Source organism: Molossus molossus, unplaced genomic scaffold (genome assembly GCF_014108415.1).
Source record: "Molossus molossus isolate mMolMol1 unplaced genomic scaffold, mMolMol1.p scaffold_m16_p_12, whole genome shotgun sequence".
NCBI lineage: Eukaryota > Metazoa > Chordata > Mammalia > Chiroptera > Molossidae > Molossus > Molossus molossus.
In genome coordinates, this window is record NW_023425347.1 from 91162033 (window position 1) to 91175722 (window position 13690).

General features: G+C 38.1%; 1 protein-coding gene across 8 annotated transcripts in view; it reads left to right on the forward strand.

Annotated features, from left to right (window-relative positions):
• HP1BP3 (heterochromatin protein 1 binding protein 3) overlaps positions 1 to 13690 on the forward strand; it is a 42257-nt gene that overhangs the window by 12287 nt on the left and 16280 nt on the right. For all 8 annotated transcript variants that reach the window (XM_036255625.1, XM_036255621.1, XM_036255619.1 and 5 more), the window contains 4 exons: positions 511 to 670; positions 4433 to 4576; positions 6422 to 6502; positions 7380 to 7534. In XM_036255625.1, the coding sequence (XP_036111518.1) occupies positions 511 to 670; positions 4433 to 4576; positions 6422 to 6502; positions 7380 to 7534 (540 nt within the window). The remainder of the gene's footprint in view (positions 1 to 510; positions 671 to 4432; positions 4577 to 6421; positions 6503 to 7379; positions 7535 to 13690) is intronic.

Sequence of the window (13690 nt, forward strand, 5' to 3'; positions counted from 1 at the left end):
TATGGCTTACAAAATTGTTTTATAAGCATAATCTCATAATTCTCATAACAACCTTGTGAAGTGTTTGGTATTATATTACAGTTGTATAGCTTAGGAAACTGAGACTCAGGTCACTTACTAAGATCATATAGCTAGTAAGTGTTGGGGTAAAAATGAAACCCAAGCTCTCTGACTTCAGAGCTTGAGTTCTTTCCACTATACTAAATTTCATCTATTGTAGTTGGAGTACATTTAAAAATTCTGATTTCTTATATGTACTGGCACTTTATACCAGTGCTAATATATAGGACTCCTCTCTCCTGCACCTAAGAGTAAACACCTTTTTAGTTCATTTATAGTACCATATTTTTTAAATGTTTTATTTAGTAAAATTTTATTTATTTTACATGTCACATTAGTGTGGAAGTAAATTAAAACAATTTTTATCGCTCCCTGATCTTTTTCTCTTTCTGACTTTATGCCTCTTTCTGGAGAGTTTATTTTGCACAATAACAATTCTTTGTTTTAAAGTGAGAAAGATCCATCTAAAGAAAAGGAGAAGAAAGTGAAAAAAACAATACCTTCCTGGGCTACCCTTTCTGCCAGCCAGCTAGCGAGGGCCCAGAAACAAACACCGATGGCTTCCTCCCCACGTCCCAAGATGGATGCAATCCTGACTGAGGCCATTAAGGCAAGTTTTTACTTCAAGCAGTTTATCTTAGGTTTGTTCTCTTCATCTTATGCTTATTTAAAAATGGCATATTCCTATCCAGACATCATAAATCTTGCTCTGCTTCCTAAAAGAGATTTAAATAGAAAGCCATTGTGAAGTTTGTTTTTTTATAATGTAATTATATTTGATGAGCACTGTTAATTTTGTTTAATTCAGATTTATTGTAGCAAGTATTTTCAACTTATCTTTAGATTTTATTTTTTTATACAGTTTACTGGTTGAGTGTAATTATTATTTGAAGGCTAAGCATATTAATTCATTCATCAAATATTTAAGGGCTAACTTCTCTGTCAGGAATCTACGAGTGATATAACATAGAGTAAGACAAATTGTGGCTCGGGGTAACTGAATAGCATTGGGAATTTTTATTTTTTTTAAATATATTCTCTGTCCTTAGGTCCATTTTCAAAGCTGAGAATCTAATATTGTTAGTGGTTATCTTTCAAACATGAGTTAAAAGAAATACTCCTTACTACTTTGCTCCATCACCTAGCCATTCCAGAAGACTTGCAGAAATATCTTTCTTGCATAGTTTTATGACTTTGTTATAATCCATTGATTTCCATTAACTTATGCAATCATCAGGTGTGGTTTTCTTATTTTAATTTTTTAAAATACGTTTTTTATTGATTTTTAGAGAGAGAGAGAGAAACATTGATGAGAGAGACACATCAATTGGCTGCGTCCTGCACACCCCCAATGGGGATTTGGCCCACAACCCAGGCTTGTACTCTGACTGGGAATTGAACTGGCAACTTCTTGGTCCATGGCTCAATGCTCAACCACTGAGCCACACCAGCTGGGCTCTTATTTATTTATTTATTTTTATCCTGACCTGAGGACATTTTTCCATTTTTTGTTCAGATAGAAGGGGAGGGAGAGAGAGGAAGATAGAGAGAGAGAAACATCGACGTGAAAGAGACACATCGAGTGGCTGCCACCCACATGACCAACCAGGGCCAGGGACAAACTGCAAGCAAGGTATGTACCCTTAACGGGAACCGAACCCGAGTCTCTCTGGATCACAGGCCGTTGCTCTAACCACTGAGAAAAACTGGCCAGGGCTCTTATTTTAATTTTTAAGGTTATTTTCTAATCTGACCTTGATGTTTTTTGTGTAAATTTTTCTGCTTAATTTTTTTTTCTTTATTGATTTTAGAGAGAGAGGAAGGGAAAGGGAGAGAGAGAGAGAGAAACATCGATGAGACAGAACATTGGCTGTCTCCTCCATGCCCCCCACTGGGGATCAGGCCCACAAACTGGGTGTATGCCCTGACCGGAAACCAAATCGGCGACCTCTTGGTACATGGGTTGATGCTCAACCACTGATCCACACTGGCCGGGCTTTCTGGTTAATTTTGCCTCGTTTGTTTCACATGATCAAATGCTAAGAGACGTTACAAGAGAAGCTATAGACTCCCTCATTTCAGGGACCCTGTCCCTAGGTCTGAGGTAGAACGGGGAGAGAAATAGAGATCAGTTTAACCAAGTGTGGTGAATATAGAAAGGAGCAACCTCCTGGTGGTCATTCTCAGAATTTGAGAAGACAGCACTTGACACAAACTGGAAAAGGGTTTGTCTTCAGACCTCTCCCTGAACGCTTTCAAGTATTCTCATCCTGGCCAGTGTCGCCCAGTGGTTAGAGCATTGGCCCAAGCACCGAAGGGTTATGGATTCGATTCCCGGTCAAGGGCACATACCTAGGTTGCAGGTTCCCCTGGTCAGGGTGTGTGCGGGAGGCAACTAATCTAAGATCTAAGTCTCTCTCTCTCTCTCTCTCTCTCTCGTCCCCTCTACCCTCTCTCTCTCTCTCTCTCTCTCTCTCTCTCGTCCCCTCTACCCTTCCCCCTTTCTTTCGTTCTTAAAAAACCAATGGGAAAAAAATATCTTTGAGTGAGGATTAACAAAAATAAGTAAAGGGTGGGGGGAGTGCTCTTACTCATTAAGAAAACTTTCTTGTTCTAGATAGTTTGACTATAGTGAGATCTCTTTTCTTTGTGTTGTATTCCTTCAAGGATTTCATTTCATGACCACTCAGCCTAGGTTTGAAGGAGTAGGGTTACAGTGAGGATAGAGAAGGGACTGAAATTTTAAAATAGTAAAACAAAAAAATTTAAAACAGTATAATTAGGCCTAAAGAATAGTTTGAATATGATTATGAAAATATGTATATATGTATACATGCAGTGTAACAAATCAAGATTTTGGGCCACTGAGACCATTTTCTGAATCAAACACAAGTCCTGATGTTTACTTCCATCTCATTGTCAGTTTGGTGGAGCAAAGAATTGTTTTGACATTAGAGAGTTCTTTTTTGCCTATTTTCTCCCCCCAACCTTTTTTAAAAATAAGATCAGGAGTAAACAATAGGTTGTAATAGGTCAGAGACATTTATTTGAAGTAAATGGACCCATATTATCACAACTTGTTTTGTATTGTACAGTCTTTCTGGTCCATCTATCTGTGAGTTATTTTTCTTTATTGTCAAAGTATATAAGATAACACAACCAAGTTTTTATCCAATGAGAATGAGTATGTGCTATATTTAGTTTCTAGACAATGACAACACAAAATTAATAGAGTAGCCCATAATATAAAGCATTTGAAAAAAACTTGCTGCCTTTGTGACATAATGACCTGCTTAAATCTTCCATGGGCATTAGTCAGATGGAATATAGATAAATAGAAATGAAAGAGGGCACTTTCTTTTTTTTATTTTAATTTAATTTTTTAAATTCATTTTTAGAGAGAGGAAGGGAGAGGGAGAGACAGAAACATCGATGAGAGAGAACCTCAATTGGCTGCCTCCTGCATGCCCCACACTGGGGATTGGGCCCACAACCTGGGCATGTGCCCTGACCAGGAATCGAACCAGCGACCTCTTGGTGCATGGGTCAGCGCTCAACCACTAAGCCACACTAGCCGGACAAGGGGGCACTTTCGATTGCAATTTAATATCCTGTCATTATTCAAAACTCCCCTTAAGATTTTGCCACCTATAAATCCAGTTTTATGCCATTTATTCAGAGTATCTTGGCTTATGTTCTCTGCTGACATTCACACAAACCCTACAGAGAGACACTGGTCCTGGTGTGCCAAAACTTATTATGTAAAATAGGCAAGACCTGTGATCCAATGTTCTGCTTTCCCAGTTTTAGTGTTGAAGGTTTATCTTTTAAATATAGAATAGAATTAAAATGGAATGAGGTTCTTCATTAACACAGAATGTTGTTCACATGTTTTATCTTCTCTTTGCTATTTTGAACAATTTTAAATTGTTGCAGAAATGTTTTGATTTTTTTTTTAATCCTCATCGAGGACATTTTTCCATTTTTTGTTCAGATAGAGTGGGAGGGGGAGAGACAGAGAGAAACATCAATGTGAAAGGGACACATCGAGTGGCTGCCACCTGCACAACCCAACCAGGGCCGGGGACAAACTGCAACCAAGGTACATGCCCTTCACGGGATCCGAACCCGGGTCTCTCTGGACCGCAGGCCGACGCTCTAACCGCGGAGCCAAACTGGCCAGGGCGAAATATTTTAATTCTTTATTTCTCTACACCCATGATGAATGAACTTACCTGAACTACTGTTCATTCTTTCTTGCCATTTTTTCATCTGCTAAGTTCACTTATTTTGATAACATGTCAGATTCTCTGTCTGAAGAAAAGCAACTAGTTTAAAATAATGTGTATGGTTTGGTAAATCTGTTTTCTAGGCATGCTTCCAAAAGAGTGGTGCATCAGTTGTTGCTATTCGAAAATATATCATCCATAAGTACCCTTCTCTGGAGCTGGAGAGAAGGGGCTACCTCCTTAAACAAGCCCTGAAAAGAGAATTAAATAGAGGTGTCATCAAACAGGTATTAAACAGTTGTTGGTAATAAGATCATTCTAACATGTAAGTCCATATTTAAAAATAGTCTTTTTGTATCTTTTTGTTAAAAATAAGTTAACATGATGAAATGCTTAAGCTTAACCTACTTTTATTATCTGAGACTAGATTTCAAAATCACTGCCAGTTATCTTTTATAACTATTGTAGAGAGTAGAAGCAATAGGATAGTGGAATTATTTTCTAACTGCTTGTACTTTTAATTTGATTTTCTTTGGGGACTTTGTGCTGAAGATGAGTAGTGGGGTTAAGGAATCCTGTTGCAGCAGCAAAAACCATAATTGCTTTTGGCTCATGTTTGTTTTAAAGCCTTGCTTATGTGACTAGACTTGTTGCCCTTATAAATTAGCTTTGTAAGTAAGTTCACCTTTTTCTAATCTTGTCTAAAAATTATTAAAACTCGTTAGGACCATCAGAGAAGCATGAGTAAATTGAAACTAGTACTAAAACCAATATTGATTTCAAGCATAAATCTGTTCCTTTGCATAGTTCATAAAAATGTTGCTTAGAATCATGAAAATCTAAAGCTCGAATGGACTAGATGTTATCTAAACCTTCTTCAGAGGTTCATAGGAATGAGGTAACTACCGACGTCCCACAGGAGTGTTAGAGATGATTCTAAGGACTCAGTTCATTGCATTCCCAGAGTCCCTTTGCCTTTCTTTTATACCTTTCTGCGATGTTTGATTAATACAGAACTCTGTGCCACTCAGACATTTAAACTCTGGGAACTTTTGCCCTGGCCGGTTTGGCTCAGCAGTGGAGCATCGGCCTGCGGACCAGAGAGTCCTGTCTTCGGTTCTCGCTAGGGGCACATACCAAAAAAACAGAAAACAAAAACTCTGGGAACTTTCAACAAATACTTAATTACACCGGTATATTTTGAATGTCTCTTGTGTGCCAGGTGCTTGGGGGTCCAACAGCGAGGAAAACAGATTCCTGCTGTGTGGAGCTGACATTCTAGCTTTCTCAAAACGTTGTAAAACTGAGATTTAAGTGGCCTTTAAAATAATCAATGATTAAAAGTTATCATCTAACCAATATAATTAGAACCTAAGTCCTGTCCTATGATCACAGTGTATGTCAGCACAGTTTATGAGATGGCTTTGTGTTTTTCTTTATGAAAATATGGTTTGTGACATACACTCTTTTGCCTCATAGCCTGATGCTCAGTTTGATGCCTAAATGGAAGCATTTCAGCTGGATTGCTATATTCATAGCAGTGTAGGTAAAGCCAAGGCATGGAGGACTTAGGTTAATGTAAATCAGCTTTAAAGTTCTATGAAAGTGCTTTGTAAACTAGGGAAAGGAAACATGTGGTAAGACTTTCATAATCTTTCAAATATGCAGGAATAATCTGTAATGGGCAAACCGTGGGAAGCATTATGGCGTGAGATCAACTGGGCTGTAAACTTTTGCTTAAGGAACTACTGTCCTTTCAAGATAGAGGTTTTTCTCATTTTCCCCCAAGAGAGTGTGTCCCTTCCTTCCATGGGACTTTTTAAAAAAAATTTGTAATAGACTGTTTAATCTGGTATCACAATAGCATTCTTAAGTTTGTAGGTGAGGTAACAAAAGCTCAGGGTTTACAGGGTTGTTCAATATTGAATAGCTAGATGATACCATAAAGTCTTTTGACTGATCCATTGTTCTTTTTTTTTTTTCCTCTGACAAGTTGAACAGCATTTTATATTATTTCTTGTATTACTGTTTTCTGTAATTCACTTAATCTGGTATAAAGTTGTTAAATATGAATACCAGAATAATTAAAAATAAAAATATTAGTTATTGCAACTAAAATTATTTTACTTTAGGTAAAAGGGAAAGGTGCTTCTGGAAGTTTTGTTGTGGTCCAGAAATCAAGAAAACCCCCTCAGAAATCCAGAAACAGAAAGGTAAGAAATCTATATACCACAGTTTTATTTCACGCTGTGACACTGTTACTACTACTCAAAATAGCAATTTTGCGCTATGCACTGTGCCAAGTTGGTCTTTCTTACTAAGGCCTAGAGAGTTACAAATAATTTGCTCACTATTGCTCAGCTAGTGAATAGAAGAGACAGTGTGCAAATCCAAGCATTCCAGCCCCAGGGTTTGTGAACTTAACTGCCCTGTTAAGTTATGGGAAGCTGTATGAAATGATCCTACTTTTTGAGAAATATCTTTTAAACAACAGGAGGCAAACAAGCACATTTTTACTCAATATTATATCCCAAAACTAGACCCACAGCCAGTTTTTATTCTCTTTTTGTAAATACTAGCTCTCTTCCTTCCCAGGATACATAATTTCATTTATGGAAAGTATACAGTAATAAATAAATATTCAGTATTTCCTCTATGTCAGTAATTGAAATCATGAATATTCCTCTACATATTTGTTTTTAAAACTCTGAAAATTTTTGTACTTTTTTCATAAAACTGGCAAACACTTTCACAATGGACTTTTGTGTAGTGCTTTTTGGTGCTCCATGATCCTTTTCATTGTTTGCATTTGAAGGCTAAAAATTAATTAAGACCTGTAAATAAAGTTTATGGTTCCTTTTTATTTTTACATGTATTTTTAACTCTCTCAATCTGAAATTTGTATCTGAAATTGCCATACAAGTAACATTACACCACTGTGATATGGTTTGTTTGAATGTGAAAAGTGATAATTTATTGGTTAGTTGATCTGGCATCCAACTTAGAAAAACCTTTGAGATGACTATAGAAATATTTTAACAGAAAGCTCTATATTCTCTAATGATGATTATTTTTGATACTACATTTCAGAACAGGAGCTCTGCAGTGGAACCAGAACCACAAGTAAAATTGGAGGATATCCTTCCACTGGCCTTTACTCGCCTTTGTGAACCTAAAGAAGCTTCCTACAGTCTCATCAGAAAATATGTGTCTCAGTATTACCCTAAGCTTAGAGTGGACATCAGGTATGACCGGTTGGCCTGGACTTTCAAGCATAGATGATTGTTATTCCCTTATCCCCTTCTCATGAGAAAGGAGAAAGATAAAATATTCAACAAGGATTACTTTCATCTGAGCCAGGAATAAAACTTTTTATGTGGACTTTATTTTTTTGCCCCTTATGTGTTCTTTTTCATATTTCATATAGTTTCTTTTTGAAACCCAAACTGCATGTTAACTTTTGTAAGACCCTGATAGGGGAACTCTTTTCATGAAGTCAGCTGCTAGAATATTCAGCATTAAACTTTTTTTTTTAATCCTCACCCGAGGACATTTTTCCACTTTTTGTTCAGATAGAGTGGGAGGGAGGGAGAGAGAGAGAAACATTGATGTGAGAGAGACACATCAATTAGTTGCCTCCCACATGACCCAACCAGGACCAGGGATTGAACCACAACCGAGGTACGTGCCCTTGACCAGAATTGAACCTGAGATTTTTTGGTCTGAGGGCTGATGCTCCAATCACTGAGCCAAACCAGCCAGGGCTTGTATTTTTAATTTTCTGAGGAACCTCCATGCTGTTTTCCACACTGGCTGTACCATTTTACATTCCCACCAACAGTGCATACGGTTTTAATTTCTCTATATCCTCACCAACATTTATTACTTTGTTTTTCTTTCATAGTAGCCTTCCTAATGGGTATGAGGGTTGGTCTCATTATGTTTTATTTAGAGTTATAACAGAACATGAAGAATTAAGGTTTCTATAACACTCTACATAGAAATAGCATAATCATCATTTAAACGTAAAATTTTGAGAATTTTGACAGTAACATTTCAATTTTTAAAATTGCCACTTAAAACATTTAGACTATCATATGCTTATTTGTGGATTCATGCAGACATGCTAATTTGTTTAAATTTGTAATTCTCATAGTTTGTGTTTTGAGTGTGTTTGTGTGAGATCTTTGTTATGATGACTTTTGGAAAATTGTATTTAATTCAGTGTCCTTTCTACAGAATATTTCTATGTTAATATACTGTCTGATATAGTTTAGTAACAGAATTTACTTGCATTACTGAGACATACAGTTAGAATTACTGAGATTTCATCCCAGAAGCCACATATTCAGAAGATCACTTAGTGGTTTTTAGAGTGCCCAATTGAAGAGTTAGTGAAATAGTGCAAAAGAAAAGTGAGTTATAGAAGCAGAAAATCTGAAATTAATGTCCTGATGTTATGTTTCTTATGCCCTGATTATGACTCACAGATGCAACTGTGAGTCAGAAAGAAAGGCATTCTTTGGTACATTTAAAGATGCAGACACATTTCCCTTTTATTACTTTGGTGACTGGAGACTGTATCCTCCCGTCTTCTTTCATTACAGTTCTACTCTACTCACAGGTTATTGATGGCAGTGTAACTTTGTTCCATATCTGGTCTTTGGGAACATTTCCTGTGGTCATCTTATGCTGAAACAAAATTTGCTTTGTGATAGATGGGTTGTCAATCCAAAAATGCTAATTCCTATTGACCTTGTTATAGGAAACATTTTTTTTCCCTTGACTTCTGTGAAACCGTATTGATTTTCTCTACCGCTGACTGGAGTGGAGTCCTGTTGTCATACATGTATTTCACATGAAATTTGGCCATATTTAAACTTGGCCAAACAAAAGAACAAGAAAAATACAGTTTTAAAGTATGAGTTGTCTATACTTGCTTTCTATAATTTCTCTCCTCCTAGTTTCACTTAAACCCAGTTTTGTCACACTTTTATTTTAACCTCACCATTTTACCTGAATTACTTCTTTCTTTCAGTGTCACCAATGACTTCGGTGTTGCAAATTTCAGTGGTTCAGTGGTTAACTTATTTGCTGGTTGGTCTCTGACTGGCATTTGACACAGTTGGTGACTGCCACCTGCTTGAAACACTCCACTTGCTTTTCAGGGCTACACCTTCCTGATTTTCCTTGAACTGCAGTACCCATTCTTTCTCAATCTCGTAAGGATTGCTGATATCCCATCTCCTGATTCCTTAATATGAGTGCTCCAAGGTTAGACCTTGGGTTTTTCTGTCCACATTCACTTGGTAATTTTTTCCATTCTCTCAATGCTTTAAAACCACCTATACATTACTAATTTACACACATATAAATCTAGCTTATACCTCCCTTCTAACTCCACTTTCATATATACAGGTGCCTGTTTGACATCACCACTGGTATGTCTAACTTAACCTGTGCAAAACTGAATTCTTAATCCTTTTCCTTCCCCAAAAAAGCTCTGCACCTTCCATGTAATTTCCATCTCATTTAATAGCAACATCATTTTCTGTCTTTAAAATATATCCGTAAGTAGACCTCAGTATCTCCACTGTTACCACTCTCTTTCAGGCCACCATCATCTCTTACCTGTATTAGAGCAGTACCTTTTAACTGCTTCTGTCAGGCTCCATTTTCTTCAGTCTGTTCTTAACGTAGTACTGAGTGTGAGACTTTTAAAAACGTAAGTTAGATTATATCCTTGCTGCTCAAAGCTTCCAGCGGCTTTCCCTTACAGAGAGAAAAGCCAGAGTCTTTAGAATAGCCTTCAAGGCACTTCACTTCCATTGCATCTCTGACAGTCTCCTACTACTCCCTCCCTCCCTCGATGGCCTCAGAGCCTTCCTGTTCCCTTTGCTGGGATGGGTTTCCTCCCATAATCCACTTTGCTCAGTCCTTATTATCACAGGCCTGCCTTGACTGCCTTATTATTTTTTAAACATACACCTAAATATGAAGGGAACATAATCATACATCATTTCTAGCAAAACTAATAATTTAACATTTTCCAATAGCAAAGCCATGTTTAAATGACTCCAGTTGTCTCCAAAATGATATTTTGCAGTTGGTGTTTTCAAGTCAATATCCAGCCATGGCTCACATGTAAAAATCGGTTGATAGGACCACCTAAATTACATTTGCAACCTCGCCCTACACTCCCAACACTCAAGACTCCTACTTTTCTGATTTGTTTTTCTCCATAGTATGTATTACATTCTAACATGACATTTTATTTACTTTTTTTTTAAAAGCAACTTGTTCTGGACAGGTAGCTTAGTTGGTTAATACATTGTCCCAATACCCCAAGGTTGCAGGTTTGATCCCCAGTCAGGACACATACAAGAATCAACCAATGAATACATAAGTAAGTGGAACAAATCAGTCTCTCTCCCCCTCCCCCTCCCTCCCTCCCTCCTTCCCTTCTCCTCTCTCCTCCTCCCCTCTCCCTCTCTCTCTAAAGCAATAAATTATTTTTTAAAATAAAATAAAAAACCTGTCTAGCCCTGGCTGGTTTGGCTTAGCAGTTAGAGCATCGGCTCACTGACCGAAGGGTCATGTGCTCCATTCCCAGTTCAAGGGCACATACCTGGGTTGCAGGTTTCATCCCGGCCCCTGTTGGGGTCATGCGGGAGGCAACCAATCCATGTGTCTCTCACATCGATGTTTCTCTCCCTCCCTCCATCTAAAAAAATCAATGGAAAAATATTCTTGAGTGAAAATTAACCAAAAAAAAAAAGTAACCTGTCTACCCCATAAAAATGTCATATTCCTGAAGGCCAGGAGTTTTTTGTTTTTGCATTATCTTCAGATAGAGCAGGGGGGGGCGCAGCATCAACGTGAGAGAGACATATCAAGTGGTTGCCACCCACATGACCCCAACTGGGGGGCTGGGGACAAATCGCAACCAAGATATGTGCCCTTAATGGGAACCGAACCTGGGACACTCTGGTCCGCAGGCCAACACTTTAACCACTGAGCCAAACTGGCCAGGGCAAGGCCAGGAGTTTTTTATCTGTATTGTTTTTTTAAAAAAAAATATTTGTTAAATGAGTGAATGAATATGGCCAGTTCACCTGGACATTCCAATTCCACTCAAAGGGACATAGGCCATGGAGTGTGTGAGATTAAACATGAATTTCTGCTTCTATATACTGGAGGCTGTAGAGCATTATGGCTAAGCAGAGTCTTTGGAGCCAGTCTGCTTAGTTTTAAATCCTGATTCTCTCATTTTCGAGCTTTGTATGTCTGAGTATGTCATTTCTATGCCTCAGTTTCCTCATTGATAACCAGTATATAACTCATGGGGTTATTAGGAGGCTTAACTCTCTTAGTACATGCACTTTAGAACAGTGCCGGCATGTAGTGAGTTTGTATTAATTCTCATGGTGTAAGCATGAGATCATGCTAAATATCATTCTAATGTTTAAAGACTTTTTTTTTTTTTGGTAATATGCTAGTCACCTCAATTTAATAACAGTGACTTTGTGCAACTCTAGAGAAAAAACTGGGTATGTGCGCAGTTTTGGGTTGGCTTCTAAGAAGTTACCTTTAGAAACTTTTGAAGATAATTCTGTTGTAAGGCCTTAGAAATCAAATTTTAAAATCTAATCTTTGTGTATGGTGTAACTTCATATTCTCTATTTTTCTCGTTTCTACTCACCCTAAAACTGAACAAAGCCCAAAATTTAATTTTATGCCCTATACTTTACTTTCAACATATTGATTTCTTGAGAGACCTTTTAGATTCTTAACAGTTTCAACTCAGTAATTTCTAGAGGCTCTTGATCTGAATTCCATCTGTGCATTTCTAACAGACTGGTGTAACTCTCTTACTTAGATTCCTGCTACTATCAGTTGCAACTTGCTCTTCATCTCTTACCTTCGATTTGCTCTCTGCATGGCTTTTTTTTTTTCCATCCTCATCCGAGGACACCCTGTATATTTCTACCTCAATTTTGCTGATAAAAAATTTTACCTGCTTCACTGTGAAGCCAGAACTTTATTTCATCTTTAAATTACACATCTCTTATTTTTTGCACTGTTTAGGGTTATTTTATATTGGAAAAGGCTGGCATTACATAATGAGTAAGAATGCAAAATCTGCACTCAAGACTGCCCAAATCTGTAACCTGGTTCTTCCGCTGCCTAGTTATATGACCTTGGATAAATGACCTAATTTTTCTTTTTTCTTCTTTATTTTTTTTTATCCTCGCCCGAGGACATTTTTTGCATTTATCTTTAGATGGAGCGGGAGAGGGAGGAAGAGAGAGAGAAACATCGACATGAAAGAGGCACGACCCCAACTAGGGCCGAGGATGAACTGCAATCAAGGTACATGCCCTTTAGCGGGAACTGAACCCAGGACTCTCTGGTCCAAAGGCCGATGATCTAACCGCTGAGCCAAACCATCCAGGGCTGACCTAATTTTTCAGTGTCACTTAACTTTTCCCCGTCAGTAAAGTACAGGCAATAATAGTACCTATTTCTTGGAGTTGTTGTATTACCTTGTTTATTTAGATCAGCAGTTGACACCATAGTACATGCAAAATGGTGTGATATAGACAGAATGTTTTCTGAAAAGAGCTGTGCCTGGCAGTTAGCAGTAAGTTAAAGAGCTGGGTCTTGAGCCCAGCTGGTGTGGCTCAGTGAATTGAGCGTTGTCCCATGGACTGAGAGGTCCCAGTTCGATTCCCGGTCAGGGCACATGACTGGGTTGCAGGCTCGTTCCCCAGTAGGGGGCGTTCAAGAGGCAGCCAATCAGTGTTCTCTCTCACTGATGTTTCTGTCTCTCTCTCCCTCTCCCTTCCTCTCTAAAGTCAATAAAAATATATATATTTTAAAAAGAAGATGGGCCTTAATAGAAGAATATGTAGAATTTAGATGGGATGGTAGAATAGGGTACAAATGAGCTTTGTGAGAAAAGGATGGAAAAGGAGCTTCATTAGAAATTTTCAAAGGCAGGAGTTGGCATCCTTTTTTGGGAACTGAAAGAAGCCTGGATCTGACTGGATCTAGACTAATAAGGGTTGGGACCATGTCACGGAAGGTTTTGAAGCTGGTTTGAAGCACTTAGACCTGACCCCTGTTCTGTTGAACGTAATAAAGAGGGTCTTCATAGGCATTTGACCTCATAGTGGAGTGCACTATGAAAACAGCAGCACAGTACCCAGAAGGGAGGGCATGGTGGCTTATACTAAGGTTATGGCAGTGATTGGGGAGATAGGGCCAATCTGAGAAGCTTTGAAGCATTTGTTAAATATGGTTTTACCTGAAGATAGGAGTGAGTGAGTGATAGAACTATTGAGTAGTTGATGGAACTCATCCAGGACAAGGTTTATGCTAACATGATAATTGGTGTT